This window comes from Anomaloglossus baeobatrachus, chromosome 3 (assembly GCF_048569485.1).
Source record: "Anomaloglossus baeobatrachus isolate aAnoBae1 chromosome 3, aAnoBae1.hap1, whole genome shotgun sequence".
NCBI classification, from domain to species: Eukaryota; Metazoa; Chordata; class Amphibia; order Anura; family Aromobatidae; genus Anomaloglossus; species Anomaloglossus baeobatrachus.
Window position 1 is genome coordinate 492,370,552 of NC_134355.1, and position 25,452 is coordinate 492,396,003.

General features: G+C 43.6%; 1 protein-coding gene across 6 annotated transcripts in view; it reads left to right on the forward strand.

The window, feature by feature from the left end:
• The window catches only part of ZBBX (zinc finger B-box domain containing), a 341,437-nt gene that overhangs the window by 210,155 nt on the left and 105,830 nt on the right, over positions 1 to 25,452 (forward strand). For all 6 annotated transcript variants that reach the window (XM_075338565.1, XM_075338563.1, XM_075338568.1 and 3 more), the window contains one exon: positions 5,211 to 5,287. In XM_075338565.1, the coding sequence (XP_075194680.1) occupies positions 5,211 to 5,287 (77 nt within the window). The remainder of the gene's footprint in view (positions 1 to 5,210; positions 5,288 to 25,452) is intronic.

A 25,452-nucleotide genomic window follows, 5' to 3' on the forward strand; every position in this document is an offset into this window, starting at 1 on the left:
ACTGGGGAAGTTGGGACTGGGCGAAATGAGTATGAGGTTTAGGCATAGAGGTTGGTAGTAGAAAATGAAGAATTATAGGGGTGATGGTGGAAAGAAGCAGAAACATTGTTTACAGGAACTATGTATTAAGTTACCTTCCGTTCCCTTCTTGTTCAATTCTTGTCTAATTCATTGCAGTACACTTAGAAGATGCACTTAGGTGATGCACTGCAGACTACGTCTAGGCAGACTAGATGTAAAAAATATACAGTGCCTACAAGTAGTATTCAACCCCCTGCAGATTTAGCAGGTTTGATAAGATGCAAATAAGTTAGAGCCTGCAAACTTCAAACAAGAGCAGGATTTATTAACAGATGCATAAATCTTACAAACCAACAAGTTATGTTGCTCAGTTAAATTTTAATACATTTTCAACATAAAAGTGTGGGTCAATTATTATTCAACCCCTAGGTTTAATATTTTGTGGAATAACCCTTGTTTGCAATTACAGCTAATAATCGTCTTTTAGAAGACCTGATCAGGCCGGCACAGGTCTCTGGAGTTATCTTGGCCCACTCCTCCATGCAGATCTTCTCCAAGTTATCTAGGTTCTTTGGGTGTCTCATGTGGACTTTAATCTTGAGCTCCTTCCACAAGTTTTCAATTGGGTTAAGGTCAGGAGACTGACTAGGCCACTGCAACACCTTGATTTTTTCCCTCTTGAACCAGGCCTTGGTTTTCTTGGCTGTGTGCTTTGGGTCATTGTCTTGTTGGAAGATGAAATGACGACCCATCTTAAGATCCTTGATGGAGGAGCGGAGGTTCTTGGCCAAAATCTCCAGTTAGGCCGTGCTATCCATCTTCCCATGGATGCGGACCAGATGGCCAGGCCCCTTGGCTGAGAAACAGCCCCACAGTATGATTCTGCCACCACCATGCTTGACTGTAGGGATGGTATTCTTGGGGTCGTATGCAGTGCCATCCAGTCTCCAAATGTCACGTGTGTTGTTGGCACCAAAGATCTCGATATTGGTCTCATCAGACCAGAGAACCTTGAACCAGTCTGTCTCAGAGTCCTCCAAGTGATCATGAGCAAACTGTAGACGAGCCTTGACATGACGCTTTGAAAGTAAAGGTACCTTACGGGCTCGTCTGGAACGGAGACCATTGCGGTGGAGTACGTTACTTATGGTATTGACTGAAACCAATGTCCCCACTGCCATGAGATCTTCCCGGAGCTCCTTCCTTGTTGTCCTTGGGTTAGCCTTGACTCTTCGGACAAGCCTGGCCTCGGCACGGGTGGAAACTGTCAAAGGCTGTCCAGGCCGTGGAAGGCTAACAGTAGTTCCATAAGCCTTCCACTTCCGGATGATGCTCCCAACAGTGGAGACAGGTAGGCCCAACTCCTTGGAAAGGGTTTTGTACCCCTTGCCAGCCTTGTGACCCTCCACGATCTTGTCTCTGATGGCCTTGGAATGCTCCTTTGTCTTTTCCATGTTGACCAAGTATGAGTGCTGTTCACAAGTTTGGGGAGGGTCTTAATTAGTCAGAAAAGGCTGGAAAAAGAGATAATTAATCCAAACATGTGAAGCTCATTGTTCTTTGTGCCTGAAATACTTCTTAATACTTTAGGGGAACCAAACAGAATTCTGGTGGATTGAGGGGTTGAATAATAAATGAACCTCTGAATAAACTTTTCACAATTTAAAAAAAAAATAAAAAAAGAAATAACATTCTTTTTTGCTGCAGTGCATTTCACACTTCCAGGCTGATCTACAGTCCAAATGTCACAATGCCAAGTTAATTCCGAATGTGTAAACCTGCTAAATCTGCAGGGGGTTGAATACTACTTGTAGGCACTGTATGTGCTTACAAGTGCATTCAGGTGTGAAGCAGAGAAGAGGAGCCTGAAATCTTCATGATTCCTGAATCAAAGCTGGCCCAAACACAGGATACCATAGGCAGAGGATCATAAAAAGTGAAGAGGGGGTCGCGGAGTGGTCAGATGCATACCACCACATGGATACAAGCAGCAGAGGCAAAATCTGGTTAGTAGTTCAGGCATTCAAAAAAGAGTAGACATAATAGACAGGATGATTAGATGATGAATCAAGAGCGGTGATGATAGAGGACCAAGAGCATCATACTAATTCATTGCAGAACACTTATAAGATGCACTTAGATGTTGCACAGCAGACCGAAATTTATTTTTTACATGCTTCTGGCAGACTTCATGTAGGTCTTGGCCAAATATAGCCAGGTTGTATAATTTCCTTTGTAAGAAAAGGATTCCTTCTTGCCACACTGTTAGACATACCAAGCATACAGTCATAACTGAAAGGTTTGACACCCTTTAAATTGTTCCGGAAAATGAAGTATTTTCCTAGAAAATTATTGCAATTACACGTTTTGTTATACACATGTACATTTCCTTTGTGTGTATTGGAACAACCAAACAACTAAACAAAACAGAGAAAAAAAAGGAAAAATGGACGTAATTTCATGTGAAACTCCAAAAATGGGCTGAACAAAATTGTTGGCACCCTCAACTAATATTTGGTTGCATACCCTTTTGGAATAAATGACTGCAATCACTCGCTTCGTATAACCATCAACAGGCTTCTTACACCTCTCAACTGGAATTTTGGACCACTTCTTTTTCCAACTGCTCCAGGTCTCTCATATTTGAATGGTAGCTTTTCCCAACAGCAATTTTAAGATCTTTCCACTAATGTATAATGAGATTTAGATCCACTCATTGCTGTCCACTTCAGAACCCTTTAGCGCTTGTGTTTCCATCCATTTCTGGTTGCTCCTTTAAGTATGTTTGGGGTTCATTGTCCTGCTGGAAGACACATGACCTTGGACGCAAACCCAGCTTTCTGACACTGGGCACTACATTGCAAACCAAAATCTTTTCCTAATCTTCAGATTTCATGATACCTTGCTCATAGTCAAGGCACTCAGTACCAGAGGCAACAAAACCACCCCAAAACATCTTTGAACCTCCATCATATTTGACTGTAGGTACTGTGTTCCTTTCTTTATAGGCCTTATTCCATTTTCGGTAAATACTAGAATGATGTCCTTTACCATAAAGCTCTATCTTATTCTCATCTGTCTACAAGACACTTTCCCAGAAGTATTTTGGCTTACTCTCGGACATTTTGTCAAACTGAAGTCTAGCTTTTTTATGTCTCTATGTTAGCAGTAAGGTACTACTGAGTCTCATGCCATAACGGTTCATTTAATTCAAATGTTGACGGATAGTTTGAGCTGGCACCACACTACAATAATTACTATAGTAGTTAATACTAATAATATAGTATATATTGTAATTAAAACTACCTATGAGTAAAGTATACAATAACAAATTGAACAGAAACTGGTAGCTAAAATATACAACAATTGGGATTATAAAGTGCATGGTATAAAGAGTAGTAAATACCACTTTTAGGAGTGTGGTGCCACCCAAACAACGTCTGCTGTGCTTTTTTTGCGGGGCTTTTCATATCGCCCACACTTGTTACTTGCCACAGGTGAGTTTCAATGATCATCATAATAAATAACAAAGTTAGTTAATTTTGGAGATTATTGTCATAGCCATTACTTGCCAGAAATTCTTGCAGCTCCTTTAATGTTACTGTAGGCCTCTTGGCAGCTTCCCAGATCAATTTTTTTTTATTGTTTTCATAAATTTTTGAGAAAAGGCCAGTTATGGGTTATTTTGCCAGATTTAAGGCATTTCCTGATGACCTTCTTCACAGTGTTCCATTGTATATCTAATTCCTTGGAAATGTGTACCTTTCTCCTGACTTACAACAACCTCTGTGAGATCCCTTTGCTGTGTTGTAAACTTTTTACGGACCTCACAAATGCAACTAAGAAATGCAAGAAAATGTCAGTAAAATCTTACTAGAACAAATAAATTTATATGGAGTTAATCAGAATCTCATTAAATGATAGCATCTGTGTACTGACTGATATTGAACATCAGTTTATATGTGATTGAGTCTTATGTGATGGCATTTGCAGGTCTTCTGTTGATTTGCTGGCCTAGTGCAACCTCATATGTGCGTCATGCCACAACAATGACATTGCCCCAAGCCCGCTAATCAAAAGAGAATACCGGGATGCCATCAGGTAAGAGATAGTTTTCAGGGCTTCCATGCAGTGGCCACAAATTACTGTGTGGCTGAAGGACCATGTCCTATGACTTGATCAATACCAATACAAAATTTGGTGTGTCCATTAATTTTTTGCATTTTAAAAATCTCAAAATTATTGTATGGAACGTTGGGGCAAACTATTGTGTCAGAACTCAGGTATATCAGAAGGTCACTTAGGGGTACTTTGCACAATACGACATTGCAAGCCGATTGTAGCAATGCCGAGCGCGATAGTCCCTTCCCCCGTCGCACATGCGATAGCTTGTGATAGCTGCCCTAGCGAACATCATCACTACAGCAGCTTCACATGCACTTACCTGCCCTTTGACGTCGTCCTGGCCGGCGAACCGCCTCCTTCTTAAGGGGGCGGGTCGTGCGGCGTTACAGCGACGTCACACGGCAGGCGGCAAATAGAAGCAGAGGGGCGGAGATGAGCGGGACGTAAACATCCCGCCCACCTCTTTCCTTCCGCATTGCAGCCGGGAAGCAGGTAGGAGATGTTCCTCGCTCCTGCAGCTTCATTCACAGCGATGTGTGCTGCCGCAGGGGAACGAGGAACAACATTGTACCTGTCGCTGCAGCGACATTATGGAAATGCCCGACACTACACCGATCATACAATTTCGACACTTTTGCGCTCGTTAATCGTAGTAAAAACGATTCACATACTCCGATGTCGACAACGACGCCGGATGTGCGTCACTTTCGATTTGACCCCACCGACATCGCAGCTGCGATGTCGTAGTGTGCAAAGTACCCCTTACTTTCTCTTATTTACTGTTAATTGTTGTTTATGTATATAGACAGTTATGTTTATTTTCTGTTGACATTACATAATAATATTGAATAGATTTTTAGGCTTCCTTTTTATGTCAGGATTTTTTTTTTATTTTGAATTTTAGCTTATTTTTAAAGGGATTAAACCTATTGCTAGGTGCTACCGGAGTCCATAAAATGTAATTTTAGAGTCTCCACAGAAGAGCATCCTCCTTCTGTTTGCAAAGTGTTATGAAATCACTATAGTTTTATACTATAATATAACGACATCATTTCTTTCTGTAGGATCCTGAAGAGAAACTGGATGAATGTAGAAGTTTTGTGGTGAGAGAGACCGAAAACAAGGAAATGAAAAGCCGACGGTTGGTATATTTGATTTTGAGCTGAATATTTAACATTTTTATTCTAGCTTGTTTGTGGTTGGGCTCATGCCTTTTTTGATGAATTCCTGCATTATGTGGATATTGAAAATAAGAACACTTTTTTTTTAAACTGATCTTTTGAAGTGGATGGTCTTACGTTGCATACTACAAAGATAAAATACATGAGATCTATCATTCAGTACAGTACAGCTTACTAGCAGATTTAACATATTTCTTAAATATCAGATTAAGTTTACCGCACAGCACATAGAAGGGGTTTCCCAGATTCAACATTTATAACCTATCCACTGAGTAAAGGATAAGTGTCTGATTACCAATAGTCCGATCACAGACACCTCCACTGATCCCAAGAATAAAGGAATCCAAGTACCTTATTTAAAGGGAACCTGTTACCAGATTTGGTGACTATAAGCTGCGACGACCACCACTGGGCTCTTATATACAGCATACTAACTTGCTATATACAGTGTGTCCTCCCATATCCTGTCCATCGCCATTAACTTGAGAACGACGGCAGCTATAGGCATAGAAGTGGTGTCTAGGTATAGTAAAGTATCCATGCACTATGCAATGAAACCACCTATAGTGCCACCTGGTGGAAAACAACGGAGTTAGTATTTTTATCTCGAAGATGGAACGAGATAGAGAAAACAAGGGAATTGCAAAGTTGTAGGGCATATAGAAATGCTTTTCCACCAGGTGGCGCTATAGGTGGTTTCTTTGCTTAGTGCATGGCTACTTTACTATACCTAGACACCACTTCTATGCCTATAGCTGCCGCCGTTCTCAAGTTAATGGCGGTGCACAGGACATGGGTGGACACACTGTATAAGAGCCCAGGCCGCTGTATAGAAAGAAAAAATGACTTTATAATACTTACCTAAATAGTCGGTAAGGTGCAGACGGGTCAGATGGGTGGCTCTGTTCTCCGTGTGCAGCGCCTCCTCTTTCAGCCATCTTTGTCCTCATTCTTCTGAAGCCGGGTTGCATGACGCATCCTACGTCATGCACAGGCGCCGGCATTGAGGTCCTGCACAGGGCAGATCAAACTATTGTAGTGCGCCTGCGCGGGACCGGCGAGTGTGTATGACGTAAGACGCGTCATGCACACAGGCTTCAGAAGAAGGAGGACTAAGATGGCCGAAAGATGAGGCGCCACACCCGGAGAACGGAGCCACCCATCTGACCCATCTACACTGTACCGACCGTTTAGGTAAATATTATAAAGTCATTTTTACGTTCTACACAGCAACCTTGGCTCGCATATACAGCATGTTAGAATGCTGTATATAAAAGCCCAGTGGTGGCCACAGCTTATAGTCACCAAATCTGGTGATAGGTTCCCTTTAACTTGAGTAGCTGTTGAGGTGTGAGCTACTAATTTATTCAAAGTTTATGAGAGTGTCTGAGAAATCCCTGCAGGTGGACCCCAAACAATCAAACATTGGTGTTGGTTCTAAAAGACCCCTTTAGGAAACAAGAAACGTAAAGGGAATCTGTCACCAGGTTTTTGCTACCTCATCTAAGAACAGTCAGTATATGAAAATTCTTACAGGTACTTCAACTCGACATACGATATATGACCAATAGAACACAAGAGTATATTATACTAATTCTATCAATTTTATTAAATAGATATTATAACCATACAAAAATAAAAACAATTTATAGTCAAATATTTAACAGACAATCAGATATGCTGGGTGGCTCTCCACCCCACTACATCAAGTATATGTATGAATGCCTTGAATGAATATTCTAAGAATCAATAGTCAGAAGGGAAACCTCGCAAAAAATATTCTTTAATAGATATATTTATTTATATGTATTAATACATTATATATAGATCAATATATCTATTAAAGAATATTTTTTTATTTGTTTCACTTCATGGTGCTATATATTTCCAAATAAATGTTGAACATTAATGAAATGATCAAAGGGATGGTGACCTTTGCTCAAGTATTGATATGTATTATCTGAGGTGTGGATACTAAGGATTTGTCTGTTGGCATATAGGGGTAATCGTTATATTGAATATCAGCACATGGAGATAGGTTTCCCTTCTGACTATTGATTCTTAGAATATTCATTCAAGGCATTCATATATATACTTGATGTAGTACGGTGGAGAGCCACCCCGCATATATGATTGTCTGTTAAATATTTGACTATAAATTGTTTTTATTTTTGTATGTTTTAATATCTATTTAATGAAATTGATAGAATTGGTATAATATACTCTTGTGCTCTATTGGTTATATGTATCATCTGCGAGCAACATGATGTAGACATGGAGATTTTGAATCCAACAGTGTATCACTTAGATTACTGGCTGCTGCAATTCAGATGTAATCAGAATTTTTAGCTTTAGTTATACAGCTGAGCCCAGTGAGCTGTCCCCTCCCACACCAGGCTCTCAATAGAGATTGTACATTGACACTGAGGTGTCAGTCAGAGGAGGCAGCATGCCAAGATCACCATAAAGTAGCGACAGAGGCCCTGATTCCAGTGATGTGCCACTTACTGAACTGTTTACTGTCATTTTGATAAAATCAATGTTTTCTCTGCTGCAGTTCTAGCATTTATACAGCGCTCATAATATGCTGGACTACCTGTCAGCACGCCAAGTAGTTCTCTAATGATAATTTACTGCTGAATAAACAGTAATTTTATCAAAACTACACTAAGCAGCCCAGTAAGTGAATCTGAAAGAAGGAAGTGGTGATGTGACACCCTGGCCAAAACCAGGTAGTCGAAAAATTGATGAAAGAGTCGGCTCAGCACAAATCCAATAAAATATAAAAAAAAAATTGTCTTTATTGATATTTCCTTAAAATAATCATTCCTGAAAATACATCACACAGAGGTATAATCTGCATACAGGTGAAACTTTACGTTTCACCGGTATGCAGATTATACCTCTGTGTGATGTATTTCCATCATATAATATCAATAAATAAATATCAATAAAGACTGACCGGCAGGCTCGTGCACTTTAGAGGATTACAAAGGAGTTGGAGAACAGGTGAGCTGGAAAAATCCCCCCCTTTTTTTGTTTATAAGTCACAGGTAGGCCCCTGCACTACACCTTCCCTCACCAGGTAACACACAGCCAACCATAAAACTCTAGTCACCCCTCTTAGGGAACGATAGGCACACCAGTGAGCGTCACCAGGCGGTTGGAACACGCCCACCCAGGGGTCTAGACAGCCCGGGGCGGGAAAACAGTTAGTCTAGTTCAGATTAGGCTGAGTCAAGTTGAAGTTCAGTGTGGAGAGGAGTGTGGGCTGGAGCTAAGGGTAGCTCCAGTAGTGAAGCTCAAGTTGAATGGTACCAGGGTAGGAGCCCTGGTTCCACTGGCTAGGAGGCAGACTGTGGTCTCCATCGGCAGGAGACTGGAAGACGGCTCGGTGGAACCGAGGTGGACCGGGACAGGGTTGTAGCCCGCCGGTACCGACACGGGGAACTGACCCGGAAACCGTAGCACAAAGGGGGTTACTCGGACCCTGAAGCCAGAAAACGGAATCAAGCGGACTGGTTAATTAACCGATTGAGGCCAGGGCTAGAGGTTCTGTCCCACCCAAAATCCCTCATAGAAGACAACAGCCCACCGATTCGGGATAAGAGGTCACCGCCAGGGCCCATAGATCCCACGGGCCAGCGTCTGCGGGTACAGCTCCTTAGGCCACATCCAGCCGGGAGCGGTCTCCTTTGTTTCACACTGGGAAGTCATTTTCTACTTAAAAGCAGTGCAGGACAGAGATAGAGACCACCAACCGGGTGGGGGACCCCGAACGCAACCGGCCGCAGCACCTGTCACCACCACCCACCACTTTAGTTTACCAGAGACTTGTGTATTTTCCTAAAAGTGAGTACACCGACACCCCTGGGGTCGCCCGCCATCTGCACTGAGTCACCGGGTCCCGGGGCCACCATCCCTGCCCACGGAGGGGTTAACAACTTGCTGCACAACATCTCCCCCGGGTGCCCCACAACAGCAGCGGTGGTGTCCCACCTCACCACACACCATGGGTGGCGTCACAAACTCACTACGGCCTAGCCCGTACATCTACGTCCCCATTTATTTTCGGCGTGCCCGCGAAGCCCCCATGTTCGGAGGCCCTCGAGCCACCTCCCCCTGAAGGCCCGGACCCGTGCAGCGGCAGCTGCTGGCGCGGGGCGGCACAGTGACACCTGAGAGCAACCTGCAGCTCACTCTCCCTACCCTCACCCACCCTATACAGGTTCTGCACCTGTCGCCGAGCAGGATACCTGGAGCCCTGTCTTCTCCTGGCAAATAGGCCCCAAGTAAGGATGGTGGGTATGAGCGCTAATCAGCACCAGTAATACTAAAGGAAGACACAAGGAAACAATACAGGGGAAACACGACTACAATAACCAGAGCCCTGGTAGATAGCAAAAGACAAACACTTACCTGAGGAGCAGCCTCCTAATGAATTTCTTGCAACATATTCCAGCAATTCCTTCATTACACTGGGGTGCACAACATCAGTTATAATGAGTCCACCCCATTAAATTAGCCCCTATTTTAGCCAATGCCAGATTTACCATCTTTTTTGGACTATCTATGTTGGGCTATTAATTTTGGAAGTTTTATTTTAAAGAGCCAAATAGCTTGTTCTCCTTTTTGAGAATGACCTTGAGTTGTATAATTTGCATGCATGTCTGCCTCCGCAGCAGGCCTTTTTTCAAGCTCTTTCTTTGGTGAGCCTTTCCCATCTATGGTTTACGTAGACGGACATTTATTTAAAGGCCACATGTTGTATTGCTGCACTTCTGCAGGTAAAGTTTAGAAATGGATGCATCATGTGACTAGTAAATTTATAAAACAAATTTTGCATAATCAAATCGCATTTTCTTCCCACTTCATAAATCTGTACATGGAGAGGGCACATGTTCTTAGGCAGGTATAACTGACCATGTAGCTACATCTCTTTGTATAATGCAACTGCCTGGAGATTTCTCTTATAAACTGAATGCCTACGGGTCAGGGATGATCATAAAACAGCAGCGGCAGACCAGTTACTTATAGAGTTGACAGTTTATAAAGGGCATCACTTTAGTCTTGACTGAAATGATTAGTGTGTCATTATATGGGTTATTAATCTTATCAATGAAGTTTTACTATCAATGAATTAATCTAAAAGATCTTGACAACAGGGGTGTGTGAAATAATTGTATTATTGATGGTTCGAGCACAACACGTTGTCTATGGAAATTGTATTAACTTTTATTGAATAAATTACTTGTATCATTGTCGTATGGAAGTTGTATGGATATAACACAGATGAGGGGAGCTGGTTATTACCGCCTGCACTACAGGATAGTTGCCTTTGATGACATTAGATTACTTCTCATTTGAAGAAAAGAAAAATGAGCGGCTCCACTCCAGTGCGCATAAAAAACTTCGGCTTTATTTTATGAAAAGGCTGTGTATTAAAAAAGCAGCGTCGAAGCCATGTGCAGGCTCCCCAGGACGACGGCCGTTTCGCTCTGGCATTAGATTACTGTGACATGCATTCACATTTGAATACTTGTGTGCATAGAATTATTATAAAGTTCACTTTTACACTTCTATACATAGTTTGTGGTCTGTAAACTACTAACAAACCCAAATAAATATTTTGTGATCTTGTTCAAACAAATTTGACTGAATTAAAATAAAGATGAAGTCCGCTAACTGGTCTTTGAATAGCACATGATTCTATATCTGGCATCATAATAGAAAGTCAACAGTTTGACCGAGCACATAATAAAAAGTCCATTTATTCCAGCGTAATTAAGAACTCTGTTATACAAGTTAGAATATATAGCATAAGATGCTCAATGGCTCTTACTTTTTTAAGCATAATTTCACTTATGAATAAGGGTTTTTTATCACGGTTGCTGGGTGTAGCAAGCGTGGCGTTGTACGTTTAGACCTACGTGCTTCTGAAGCACAACAAAAAAACACAAGAAAAGGGGGGCACCGGGTAAGCAAAAAAGAACGGGAGGTCATGGAACTAGTGAGAGGGGTTGGTGGGCACCTCTTAACCTCACCTGCAGCTGTCCCTCCTCTCCTCACAAGTCTTTATACAGTCTCTGCAACTGTCGCCGAGCAGGAACCTGGGACCCTTGGAAGACACTGTAGTAACCCTGACTAGTGAGGGGCAGGTGGGGGTTCACTACACCTCATCGCTGAACTAACAATACACCAGGTAAGTAAAGACAAACAGAGAAAAATAACAACCAGATAGATATAGCCTGACCACAGGAACTAGACTTGCAGAACCTTCCTCAAAGGCGACCAGGACACAAATGAATTTGTATCTTCATCAGGGAATGCTGGGATATACCAGTATTTAAAGCTGAAAGGTGTCACTACTTAGTAAGTGCAGATGATCACTCAGCAAGGAACTACTTTGGAAAAGCTGCAATAGCAAAACTGGCACTGACCACTTCATTGCCAAGAGAAATTAACCCATTTAAATGAAGAAAGTCAGATGAGAGGCTCCAGTTCAAAGGCTGTCATTGGTCTCAACATGCAGGGAGACGATCATGACAGTTTTACTGCAAACAAAGTGCGGTCCTCATCACATAGCATCTCTGGCTTGGTATTCACTTTTGGCCTGGTTTCCTGCCATGAGCTGGCCCTCAAGTTCACTGTGGATGCTGCAGGGTCAACCTGTGTCCAAAAATCATGGTCTACAGATGCAATATACGACACCAGGGAACAGCAGGAGAGGGGAGCAGCGAGCAAGGTGATAAGTATTTCATTTTTACATCTTACGTTTATTACACTCCTGAGTCTGAAAAGATCACAGAAAGATCACACGCTGTGTGCACAATTCTTAGGCAAGGGAGTTTTTTTTTACTGTTTCATCAATTTTATGCAGGTTTACCAATCCCAAACTGTATAACCTTGAATGCTTATTGGATGAATCAGATCAGGAGATGTGTATTTTTAGCTAATGATGGAGGATGTGGCCTAAGAATATCAGCATCTTTTATTAGGTGTGCAGAATTATTAGGCAGCTTGTTTTTCGCAGGCATGGTGGGCCAAAAAGGAGATTTAACGGGGTTTTCCCACAAACGAAGTTTAATTTGAAGCAATAGATCTTGGAATAATAAGTGCCACAATTAGATGTGTTTAAAAAAATGTTCCTGTGCTGATATAATCTTATATACTGTATGTGTCCCTACTATGTACTGTGTAATGGATGTGTCTGATCGTAAAGGGACATGGTCTGTTCGTACCATATATCCTGGGCAGTGGAGAATGCAAAAGAGTATAAAGACTTTACAGCACAAGATCATAGCTGATTCTTTTTTGGAGGTAAAACATTTTCCTGCCTATTTTTAACCATTTTACGACCTTGGATGTACCTATACATCCAAGGACACGTCTGTCCCTTTAATATCAGTAGTAAGGCCATCTATCCAAAGGTTGAGTTTGGTCATACAATAAAACAATGATCACAAGCTCCCTAGCAAACCTACATCATATTGGTAGCAAAAGCAATTCTTGCTCAGCCAAAGTCTAGACTTCATTCCCAAATTGAAATGCTGTGGCTGAGACTGAAAAGAGCTGTGCATAATAAATGAATGCCCACAAACCTGAATGAACAATGCTGTAACGAAGAGTGGGCCAAAATTCTTCCAGAATGATAAGAGAGACTGCTAAAGTCATATAGAAAATGATTAATCTGTTACTGCTAAAGTGGGTTTACAAGCTGAAGCTATTGGTTCTTGTGGTGTAATTCATTTTCAACACAATGCTTCAGCAAATCTGTAAAAACTCCATATTTGTTAAATCATTAAGATAACTGACTTGCGTTGGATGAATGTTATGCATTTTTTAATAGATGCATGTGAATTGACCTCTTAAGACCCCATTCATACGTATTGTATTTTGTTGCAGATTTCCAGTTTGGAAATCATCTGACATCTAAACATGGCACATGGACTTTAGTGCATTCATGCGACAGGATAACCACACTGCTTTTTGGATGGTGCAAGAAAGCAAGCCCTGTATCTAAATTGTGCATTGTGCCCAGCTGATTGTACCACGTGGCTGCATCCACGGCACTTTGTCATTATTTATTATAACTAAATGGTAGTAGTAATTCACAAATGGCATGCTTAGACCTTCTTTTTGCCACCTATTATACCTAGAGACTTGGGTAAAGCATTGCGTGCTATACCTTAGGCATCAGAAGCCATCATGATTTTAAAGGGTAATTCAGATCTATTTTATTTCTTTTTCCTATGGGCTAAATATCCAATAGGCAGGTAGTTGCTAATTACCTACTTGTTCCACCTGCGCCGCCTCAGAGTGGTCACGTAACGCTCATCCTTGCGATTCTGCTGTTGAATGTCAACAGAGCAGCTCTTCCGCTTCTGTGTGTCTCTGTTGACTAGGCATAAATGTCAACTAAGTCTGGACCTGACGAAGCGCCCGTGAGTGCGAAACAGCCGCCGTCACTCTGCTGCCCCCCACATCCCTGCCTGCTTTTTGATGTCTACTTTTTAAAGCATAAACGAAGATTTTTACTTGGTGAGTGCCACCTCCTTTCTTCTTCTATTCCGGAGCCAACTCATTTGAATTGACAGCCACCTCCATGCAGTTAGACAGAGGGGAACTGGCTGTCAATCACTATCAGCAGTAGGGCCCTGTGAACTAAGCAGAGAAACTGCTGCTCTATCAACATGATGTCTCAGACCACTCTGAGCCGGCAGAGATTTCCACCGGGCAGAACAGGCAGGTAGTTCATAACTACTGCCTGCAAGTTCTTAGGCCCATAGTAAAAATTCTATAGTCCTGGATAACCCTTAAAAGTTTTTTGTCGATTGTAGGAAAGCAACATTTATTACACTGCAGAAATAAATGTCTCTATTAGTACTGAAATAAAATGTAGCATTTGCTTAGTGCATTTCTTGTGTTTAATATATTAGATGGCTGGCCAATCTGTCACCAGTTTGTCTTTCCTGACATCAGTGCCCTCGAATGTACAGACAACAGTGGAAACTCACAGACCATTATTATTATTTGTGCCTTTTCTTTGTTTTGAATATGTCATTTTAATGCAATGGCTAGTTGGAGAATTGTAGGTTGCGAAGACATTTTTAATTTTACATTTAATGATAGGTTACCTCATGTTACAGGGCTGAAGATACACCACTCTTCCAAATTTTATTCCTTTCCGTTACATAGATTGTCTGTCAAACTAATTGGAATGCATTAGATGAGTTGAGTTCCTGTCTAAGGTCATACAAAATGAAGCCTATCATTCCCACAGCACCAGCCATCTAATTTAAATATGCTAAATTCTCCACCAGCAAAACAAATACATTACTGTAATGTTAAAATTTTGTCTTCTGATTGTATAAACCTTTGGCAGCTGAAAACATGTTACAATCCTGAACTCACCTTATGTGATCATAGAGTGAACTTCTTTTAGCACCAGGCTTTATATTTTCTTTTTTTTAGTCTGTGCTCATAAAAATCTTAATTACTTACCGGTAATGGGATTTTCAGAAGCCCATGACAGCACCACCTGAGAGATAGGTTCCGCCCACATCAGGACAGGAAACCCACTGATAAAAAGCCGGTACCTCTCCTCCACATCAGTAGGTTTACAGAGCCAGAAAGGACCAACAAAACACAAACAAAAATGTTAATCACACCCCCACCAAAGGAATACACCATTAACTCTAACACTACCCGAAGGGTGCCCATAACCAGTGAATAGGGGGGGAACTAAGGGTGCTGTCATGGGCTTCTGAAAATCCCATTACCGGTAAGTAATTAAGATTTTTCCCTTTCGCCCATGACAGCACTACCTGAGAGATTCTAGAGACCGATCACCTTAGGGAGGGACCACCGCCTGTAATACCCGTCTACCAAGAAGGGTCGGCCGTGGAGGACAAGTCAAGTCTATAGTGACAGAAAAAGGTAGAGGAAGAGGACCAAGTGGCGGCCCTGCATATATGATCAATAGACACCTCTGCCCGCTCATCCCAAGTAGTAGAAAGTGACCCAGTGGAAAGGCCCTAATCTGCAGGGGAACTGGCACCCCCTTAGCTGAGTAGGTCAGCGACATAGCATCCCGGGCCCACCTAGCCAAGGTGCTTGTAGATACGTTCTAGGGAAAGTCCGGGGGCTGTAACAAAAACAGGGCCTGAGATTCTCGCAATTCCCTGGTCCTATCTAGGTTATAAGGGCAAGTCTTACATCCAAGCTATGGAGCCTGTCCACTTTGTCATTGGAAGGAGGGTCACAATGGAAGGCAGTATGAATTCCTGGGACCTGTGAAGGGCTTGACCACTTTAGGCTATGAGGGATCTGTACGCAATACCACCTTATCGACCAAAATTTGGGTATATGGATGGACAATTGAGAGTGCCTGTAGGTCACCCACCCATCTAGCGGACGGCAAGCAATGAGTAGTACCACCTTCAGGGTCTTGGAGGGAACATCTGAAAGGAGCTCAATAGGGTGTCTATAAGGGCATCAAGGACAAGATTTAATCCCAGGGAGGCATGCAAGGAGAAGGGACAGGAGTCGCTCTAGCACAGGATTTAATGAACCTGCTAATCCATCTATTCTCTGAGGTTATGTTTATAGAGGGCTCCTAGGGCCAAAACTTGTACCTTCAAGGTGCTAGTGGATAAGTTCAATTCAACCCTTACTGAAGGATTTCCAGGATGGCCGGGAAGAGAGGGGGACCCCCGATCTGTGCCCAGGAAACTTGCTGGATTTTTCACCAGACCCTTCCCTAAATACCAGTGACGACCAGCTTCCTACTTTTAAGGAGAGTTTTACTAAATTCTCAGGAGAATCCCTGTGCTAGGAGCAGCTGCCTTTCAAATGCCATGCTGTCAAGTGGAGGTAGGAGCCTTGGGTTGGCACATTGGTCCCTGGACTAATAGGTCTGTCCTGTCCGGCAGTATCCAAGGGTCTGATATTGCCAGTCTTTGGAGCCAACAGAACCAGGCTCTTTTTGGCCAGAAGTGAGCTATGAGGCTAATGAGGGCCTTGTCTTCCCGAACCTTCCTGAGCACCGCCGGAAGAAGAACCAGGGATGGAAAGGCATATAAAAGACCCTGTGACCAGGGGATCGGCATTGCATCTATTGTAATGGGATGATCCCTGGCTGATTTTATTGCAGTTAGTTCACTGAAGTTTGAGGACTGAGTCCTCACATGATCGTCCCATAGTCCTTGTAACAGGTGAGTTCTCAGGTAAGCGCCCCAGTCTAAGTGACCTGCATCTGTTGGGATGATATCCGTGATGTTGGGACACCCGGACACCCCTGCGGACAATAGAGTTAAGTCCTGCCACCAGGACAGAGAAAGCAACACCTTTGGATCCAAGCGGATTCTCATATCCAAGAAGCCTCCTGACTGTTGCTGTCAGACCAGGACCTCCATCTGAAGGGATCTCATATCTATCTGAGCCCAAGGAACCGTGGGGATGCAGGATGTGAGGGTCCCCACAAGAGACATAGCCTGTCTGAGGGTCATGACTGGTCTTTCAATTGCCAAGGTGACCAGGGATTGTGACTTCAGTATCTGCTTCTCCAGGAGAAAAGACTTCTGAGTGACTGAATCCAGGATCAGCCCCAAGAAAGACCGACACTGTTGAGGTTTGTGTTCTAGATTTTTTCTGATTTATGATCCACCCTAAGTGCTCTTGGATGGAGATCACTATTCTTTTCTGTCCCTGTCATATAGATGTTACAATAAAATACCCCCGAGGGGGTGACCTCAGTTGTAATGTCAGCCCTTTTGCAATGATCTGTAGAATCCACGGGCTGGAGGAAACAGTCTCAAGGAAGAGGGAGAGCCTCCCCCCACTGGGATGGTGGAGTCATTGAGGGCCTTATGGCTTGGTAGAGGATGATGGATCAATCATAATCCTGAGGACCTCTTCCTTCTATCCTTCCACCCCACAATTCCTATGATTCCTCTTAGAGGTACCTCCTGAAAGAATGGAACATAGGGGGAGACTTTTAAACAATGAAATGCTGCAGCAGACACTCACCCCCCAAGATGGCGGATCTGGTACCGGTTTCGGAGGCAGTTTATGACTTCCAGATTTGGATTTCTCAGATCCCCTGGCTTGTCGACTTGCCAGACTGGAGGGACTAGCCCTGCTGGAGGAGCGCTCCCCTCGCTGCCTTGGGAATCTGTATGCTGTTCCAGCACATCCTGCTCTGGAGGAGTGTTGTCTTCCATCTTGAATAGGGGAGAAGTCATACTCACCAGAATGCAGCGAAGGTGACTCCTCATACCTCCCTGGTTCAAATTTCCCGCCCGAAATCCGTTCACTGGGCGCCGCTATCTTGGAACACCTTGCACATGCACAGGTGATTAACTTCCGGGTGCCGCGTCACTTCCTCTTCACCCCGGCGTTCCATCAGCAGGGCGCCCGTCTTGCGGGCTCCGTGTGAGGATCACATAGCCTGGGGCGACGCAGAGCCGAGCTCCCACTCCAGGCCCGCGCCCCACCACCGCAGACAGCCGAAGCCCTGGGGAGGTGCATCCAGGCCCGAATGCCGGCTTTTGGTAAGAAACCAAACTTCCACACCGGGTCAGACCTGGGAGAATCCGTGGGTTGTCCCATCAGGACAGGAAACAAAACTGATGTGGAGGAGAGGTACTGCCTTTTTATCAGTGGGTTTCCTGTCCTGATGTGGGCGGAACCTATCTCTCAGGTAGTGCTGTCATGGGCGAAAGGGAAAAAAAAAGTTAAGGTAATCGGCTGGTTATGTCACCTTTTGATTTGGGTCCTCAAAGCCCTTGATCTAGAAGAGCATTTGGAATACAGCATGGACATGGGTGTAGTAAGGTAGTCCAGTAGAACTGGTGAGGCTGTAGAAACTATTGGCCGCTGGAGAAGTGGAGCAGTAATGGCAGAACAGATAAGAACTGGAGGCTCACTGAAGCAATGCGGCAGATTCATGTGATGTGATGTAGCCAAGTGGACTAGGTCTGAAGATTCACTATTGCAATGTTGAAAAGTTGAGTTTGTCTGAATATGGAAGGACTATGGCACAGCTCCAAAACTGCCAAGACATTTCCGTCCACCTAAACTGACATCCCAAGCAAGAAGAGTCCTAATTAGAGAAGCAGCCATGAGATCTATGGTCACTCTGGAACAGTTGCAGATATCCGAAGCTCAGGTGTTGGAATCTCTTTGACAGGACATTTGAAGAGTGGTAAGAAGAAAGCCATTTTTGAAAGCAAACCATATTGCTTGGATCTGCACTCTCCTCATTTGGCACAGGTGATTTTAATCAGCAGGAGACTGCAAGAGGGGTCAGCCTTCTTTTTGCTCCCAGTTCACATATGGGAGCCAGTGGGAGGTGAGTGCACAGCTCCTCTCACTGTGTGCTGGCTGCTGTTGTGGTGGTGTGGTGTCGGTGGGGCGGCGCGGCCTGGAGCCTTGGGGGCTTTGCCTTGCAGCATGGGTGCTGTGAGGCACCGGGTCGCCCGCCCTGCTGGCGCTTTGTCGCTGCGGCGGTGGTCAGTGCACGGTGCCACACAAAAAGGTCAGGTTAGGGACCCACTCAAGAGGTTTGCCGTGACGTGGCAGTGGGCTTAATACAATCTGATCAGAATGGTAACAAAAGAACCTCATGTTCTATTTAATTTTTTGCCTAGCGGCTTTAGATCATTGTATTTTTGGGATATGCGATCCATGTCTTTTTCTTCATAGCTTGCTATTATTACCATCTTTTCAGTTAGCCATTAAAAGGTATCAACCACTGAGGACTTCAGTTCTTTTAAACAACTTTTTATATATATTAACAACTGTAATATATGTATGCTACTGTCCAGATGTCCTGTTCATGTTTTAGATTTAGGTTCATGCCTTTTCTTTTACGATTATAGTAAAACGTCATACTTTGAGCACTTATTGGCCATTGTACTGGATGCTGCTGTCTTGCCTTATGCAATGAAAGAGTTAATCACATTTAATGTAGAATTGAGTCATAGCGGCAAGTCACTTAATCCTCACTTGAACTCTGTGTGACTTGAATGATATTATACATGCCTTATATTCTAATTATTTGTGTGCTTTTTGCTGCATGGTGCTGTTGGTTATATGCTTTTGCTATCTAATATCGTGTGATATACTGTAATAGGATAAGAGCACTCACTTACCTGTTGGGCTGAATTAGTATTTGGCTGTTAGGTGCAGTGATTAAACTGAAAGGCTGTAATATTTATATTTCTGCAGTTATATTTTTCGGATCACACATTTGTTTTAAGTCTGCTGCCAATGCACTACATGTATTCATTCATATGTGCTAATTTAGCCCCAGGATTATTGTTGGTTTCTGAATAAATACATTTCTTGAACAGTTGATTCAGGGCATCTTCTAATAAGTCGTGCATACTGAAAGAGCTCTTAGAACATTGGACAAGTCAATTGAATTTCTTGTCAAACATTTCAGATTCTTTGATTTACATTTTACGTTTGTAATTCCTCAGTAGAAGTCGAGGATGATTATTTTTTTCCAAATCTAGACTCCAATAATTGAGCATTTTGTCTATAAGGCCTCCTTCACACATCCGTGTCTTTTTCACACGTACCAGAAACACGGACTCACATACTGGAAAAAACATAAATCACATAAAAATAAAGAATTTTTACACTTATATCTCCGGTGCTACTGTCTCTGCCTCTGCAGTTATTTCCGGGCCTGCTCAGTAAGCTCATGCATATTCACTGCACTCAGTGGACCCAGAAGCAACAGCAGCATGGAAGACAGCAGCACCGGGGACAGGCAAGTGTAAAAGCTCATGCTGTCCGTGTGTATCCAGACGTCACATGGATAGCACAGGGACGGCACACGGAACACACACACACACACACGCATCTTCACCACAAAATGTTCTTGTTTTGCATGTATGTGTTAAGGAGGCCTAAGACAGCTTTGTGGAAGCATGTACAAATGAGAAGGCTACCTATTTACAGTGGTGCTTGAAACTTTCTGAACCCTTCAGAATTTTTCTTATTTCTGCGTATGTGCCACCCCTGTGGGAGCAGCCGGGCTGCTCGGATCCGGGTTCGCTGTGACTCAAGGGTCTCCGGACCTGGGATCGTGCGGCCACTCAAATAAAAGATCGCATTTACAGGGGAGTTGATGTGTAGTTCGTGATGCCACCCATGGTGTACGGTAATTTGGGAGTACCGCCGCTGCTGTTGGGAGTACCCGGAGTGATGAAGTGGGGACAGCAAGGTGTTGCAGCCCTCCACAAGTAGGGGGATGCCCCAGGACTCTGTGTGGGGTGCCGTGGGATGCAGGGGTCACTCTCGTACTCAGTTCATAATCAAACGCTGACAACCGGGTAAACCAATTCTCTGGATACCGGTGCCGCTGAGGGGAGAACGTCTGGGTCCCGTCCCCTATAGTGTTGCCTGGTGATCCGTGACCTGCCTCCTGGCACTAAGTTTAACTTCAACCCAGTAGTATGGAACTTGCCTGGCCCCGCTCCCTACTATGGCTAAGTGTGGGAGCTTGCTCTCAGGCGTTACGCTTGGTATTTTCTGGACTGTTTTGGATTGGAAAGTCCGATTCCCCTTGTTACGCTAATGCCCCGATTCTGGAGCGGGTGGGAACGGATCATAAAGGCTCTGTTCTCCTCAGGTGAATTGTCTAGTTGCCTGAAGCTACTCCCCGACCTAGGGTCCATGTGCCCCGTCGTGCCTTCGGTCCCGGACTGGTGACAGTGCTAGGCTGATGGCTGTCCTCCTCGAGAGGTCCACGCACCTTGCCACAATCGCCTGCGACCGGGGTCCGACTCCTCTAGGCCCAGACCACCGTCTGCAACCTAGACAGCTTCTCTTGGAGCCACCGCTCCCAACCTCCTCTGAGCTCCTCACAGCTTGAGGGCTCCTTTCCAACCAGTCCTTCAACTCACTGACTGACTGACTACACACATCACCTCCCCTCCCTGACCCCCCAGGTGGGCGACTCTATTCCACTCAAGCCGTCCACTGGTGTGCCTGGTGGGTGTGGTGCAGGGTGTATCTAGGATTTGATTTGCTGTTGGAGGCAACGCCATCGGATAGTGACCCAGAACCAAGAGGGAGGTGGAATACTGCATGGAAGGGCAGCTTGTGCAGTACCCTGTGACGACCTGATAGTCCAGGAACATCACACATAAATTTGACGTAAAACTTCATCAGATTTTCACACAATTCCTTCATGTAGATAAAGAGAACAAAAGCACACAAATAAGAAAAAAAAAATAACTTTTGTAATTTTTTTAGGAAAATTAACTAATATTAACTGTCTGTGAAAAATTACAGCCTGGCAATTTGGCTCCACAAAAAAAAAAATTTTTTTTTTTTAAAATTATACCCGGTTTTCAATTTTAATCTCAATGTTATTGTTCTTTTAGCTAAACTCAGGCTAAATAAGTTTAAAAAAATTAGAAACAAAAATCTATAATTCCCTACTGATATTCTTCCTGGCGGTCTCTGCCTCCTGCGCTTCAGCCCTAACATGTTATCACAGGAGATTGCTGAATCCATCGTGTCTGGATGCATAACACAATGTTAGTATAAAGAATCAGAAGCCGCACAAAAGTTACAAAATAAAGACAGTAGGGATTGTAATCAAAGAGTCCATCAAATAGATCAGTCTACACCAAACAACAGTCAAAAATTAAAGTAGCCGAAGGTTAGCATAAGGTAAGAGATACAAATCTGAAGTTACACAGAAATGTTATCAAACCTGGATCATTACATCTTTATATTCCCTGCCTGAATAATGTGTATTATTATTTTCCTGGCATCCTATTAATTCTTATTGAATTTTGACAAAACACAGTATCTTTGAAGGCCAGGATGGAAAAAACGACAGGGGCCATTAAAAAATCCACTTAAAAAATCTGTTAGACTTGGTGTAGATTTCCAAGCAGTTTTCTTAATAATTGGTATGGTGTAATCACTGCGCCTTCTGCCGTTTTCGTAGAAAAAAAATGCCACAAAAACTATTGAAAATCAAAAACATTCAAAAGAAAATGCTCAATACTTATCAAAAATTGTTTAAAAGAACTGAAGTCCTCAGTGGTTGATACCTTTTAATGGCTAACCGAAAAGATGGTAATAATAGCAAGCTTTCCAGACTACTCAGGTCTCTTCATCAGGCATGGTATAACACAAAATCTGAAGAGTCACATATTTATACACAACAGGACATAGCACTGAGGACTTCAGTTCTTTTAAATGCACTATTCTATGTCCTGTTGTGTATAACTATGTGACTCTTCAGATTTTGTGTTATACCATGCCTGATGAAGAGACCTGAGTAGTCTCGAAAGCTTGCTATTATTACCATCTTTTCAGTTAGCCATTAAAAGGTATCAACCACTGAGGACTTCAGTTCTTTTAAACAATTTTTTATCTCTACTGGCTAACACGGTGCAAAGATGTATTTTACCTGTATCAATACTTATCAAAAATAAACCTTGATAGGAAGCTCAAAAGATACTGGGGGTGTGCGGAGATGGCAGGCAGAATGCGCAGGCGTGAGATTTCCGGTTACACACCTGAGGAAAAATCCTATATAAGGCTGTGTGCGCACGTGTTCAGTTTTCATGCATTTTGGCAGTGTTTTAAACTGCAGCGTAAATGCATGCACTGTGTGTCCCCAGCAAAGTCTATGAGAATTAAAGGGAACCAAACATCAGGTTTTTCATGTATAAGGTGCAGCCAGTGCAGTACTGGCACTATCAGGCACATTGTGTACATACCATCAGGGTGCAGCTCGAGTGTTTAGGCAGCGAAATCCAACTTTATAAAGTTTAGAAATTCGTGCACTTTTTGATTGACGTGTGCACCTCTGCTGCTAATGTCCGGGCGTGTTATGCACGTGTTCCCCGCCACCCCACCAGCCTGTTCCTCCCTCTCTCCTGATGTCCGGGCGTGTTATGCACGTGTTCCCTGCCCCCCCACCAGCCTGTTCCTCCCTCTCTCCTGATGTCCGGGCGTGCTATGCACGCGTATCCCCGCCCCCCGCTGCCTGTTCCTCCCTCTCTCTGGCTGTATTTAAATTTAAGAAAAAACCGTTATAGATGATTATTAAGGGATCATATATTGAAAACCGTGAGAAAAAACCCTTAAAATTTACAATTTTTATTATTGAAGATTAAAAAACGTATCCCAAAAGACAATACACACATATGTATATATACACAAATCAGTGCCGCAGTGCCGCATGGGAGTGGGCAAAAACCCTGTCACTCCTCCCTGCCTATCCTGCGGAGGTCGGCACCCTAAAATTGCGCAATGGCGCCCCCGCTCACCGTCGGCTCGCCCTTCTCTCCCTGCACTAGAATAAAAGTGCAACTAGTCTGGGAGTATGGGAGTGCTCAGGATGGATATTGCTGCACTGCCAGAAATTTATCAAAAGGTGCAAATGCTTAAAATATTGGGGATAACCCTATTGACATATGACACACATATGGGTGTGACTCTACAGGCTAACTATCAAAAATTGGCTATAAGAGGTACAAAGTTAAATGCAGGACACCTCAAAAGGCCATCCTTCATAAGACATGGTGTGGCTATATTGGTATAACACTCAGGGAGCCCTCTGTACAAAGACCTATTGTCCTACATACTCAATCATGGCATATAAATGGACTCATGTCTATAGTGATAATTGATCACCAGAAAACACTGTGAGCGGGCCAATACCCGTATACCGACAAAAACACAGTTGGCTCCCCCGTCAGCACACACATCTATAGTCTCTAAGCATAGCCAAATGACAGTCTCGTGGACCAAATCCCACTTCAGATGTTTCACTGTAGAGCATGTAACGATAAGGTACTCATATACTTAGCTTATAATGAAGATAATGAATTAATTGCCAGATCACCAGCAATCCTTCAGTGAAATCACCGGGAGTCTTAATGCAGGCACAGTGTTGGAAACCGCTTGCTCGACGCGTTTCCCCCTGGCATACAGTCCCGCCAGGGTTCTTCAGGAGCTCCCACAATCGGGCGCAGCAAACACGGCCACAATCTGCCGCTCTGCTTCGGTCCTAATCCCCGCCTCCACATGTGGAGGCAGAGCGTTCTTTAAAAATGGCGCCTAGCGACGTCACCGGAAGTGGCGTCTGTTAAAGCGGAAGTGACGCTTTCGTGGAACGCATCATGCGTTCCACCGCGGCTCGTCGGTACATCACAGGACGTCGCTTAGTGTGACGTCATCTCTCAGGTGCATGATCGTGGAACGCAAATATGCGCTCCACAAACATAATTCACACATTGATAACGGCCTAACTGACAGAACCGGCGTGCAAATGTACCATCCCTTGATAACTCCGCTATATATGTTCGCCATGGCAACCCAATATAAGCCCTTAATTGTGAGAGAGAAATCATACGTTTTCTGCGCTCGGCATTATCGCTTAATGGGCTTATTATGACTCAGGAGGAAGATGGTACATACAGTCCTCCTTACCTAGGCTAGCCAATTCAAAAGGAAAGAACGCCCTATAGAGATACATTATTATTACATTTACAGTCCAAGGGGATATCAAAGGGATAAAATCGTGGACCAATATGCCCACAAATATACACTTCAAGCAACCAAGGACAATAGGTCCAAGATCAAAAGGCAAACCCCGTAGTCAAAAAAGCAGACCTATACAGGATGGCTGTATATATATGTAGATGAATTCCCACATATCTAGAGTGGGATTAATACCCCTAATATACCGAATGCCTCTAGGAAATCAAATAAAGCTAGAGAAGGTTAGTTGGAGGCGGGGATTAGGACCGAGGCAGAGCGGCAGATTGTGGCCGTGTTTGCTGCGCCCGATTGTGGGAGCTCCTGAAGAACCCTGGCGGGACTGTATGCCAGGGGGAAACGCGTCGAGCAAGCGGTTTCCAACACTGTGCCTGCATTAAGACTCCCGGTGATTTCACTGAAGGATTGCTGGTGATCTGGCGATTAGTCCATATCTTCATTATAAGCTAAGTATATGAGTACCTTATCGTTACATGCTCTACAGTGAAACATCTGAAGTGGGATTTGGTCCACGAGACTGTCATTTGGCTATGCTTAGAGACTATAGATGTGTGTGCTGACGGGGGAGCCAACTGTGTTT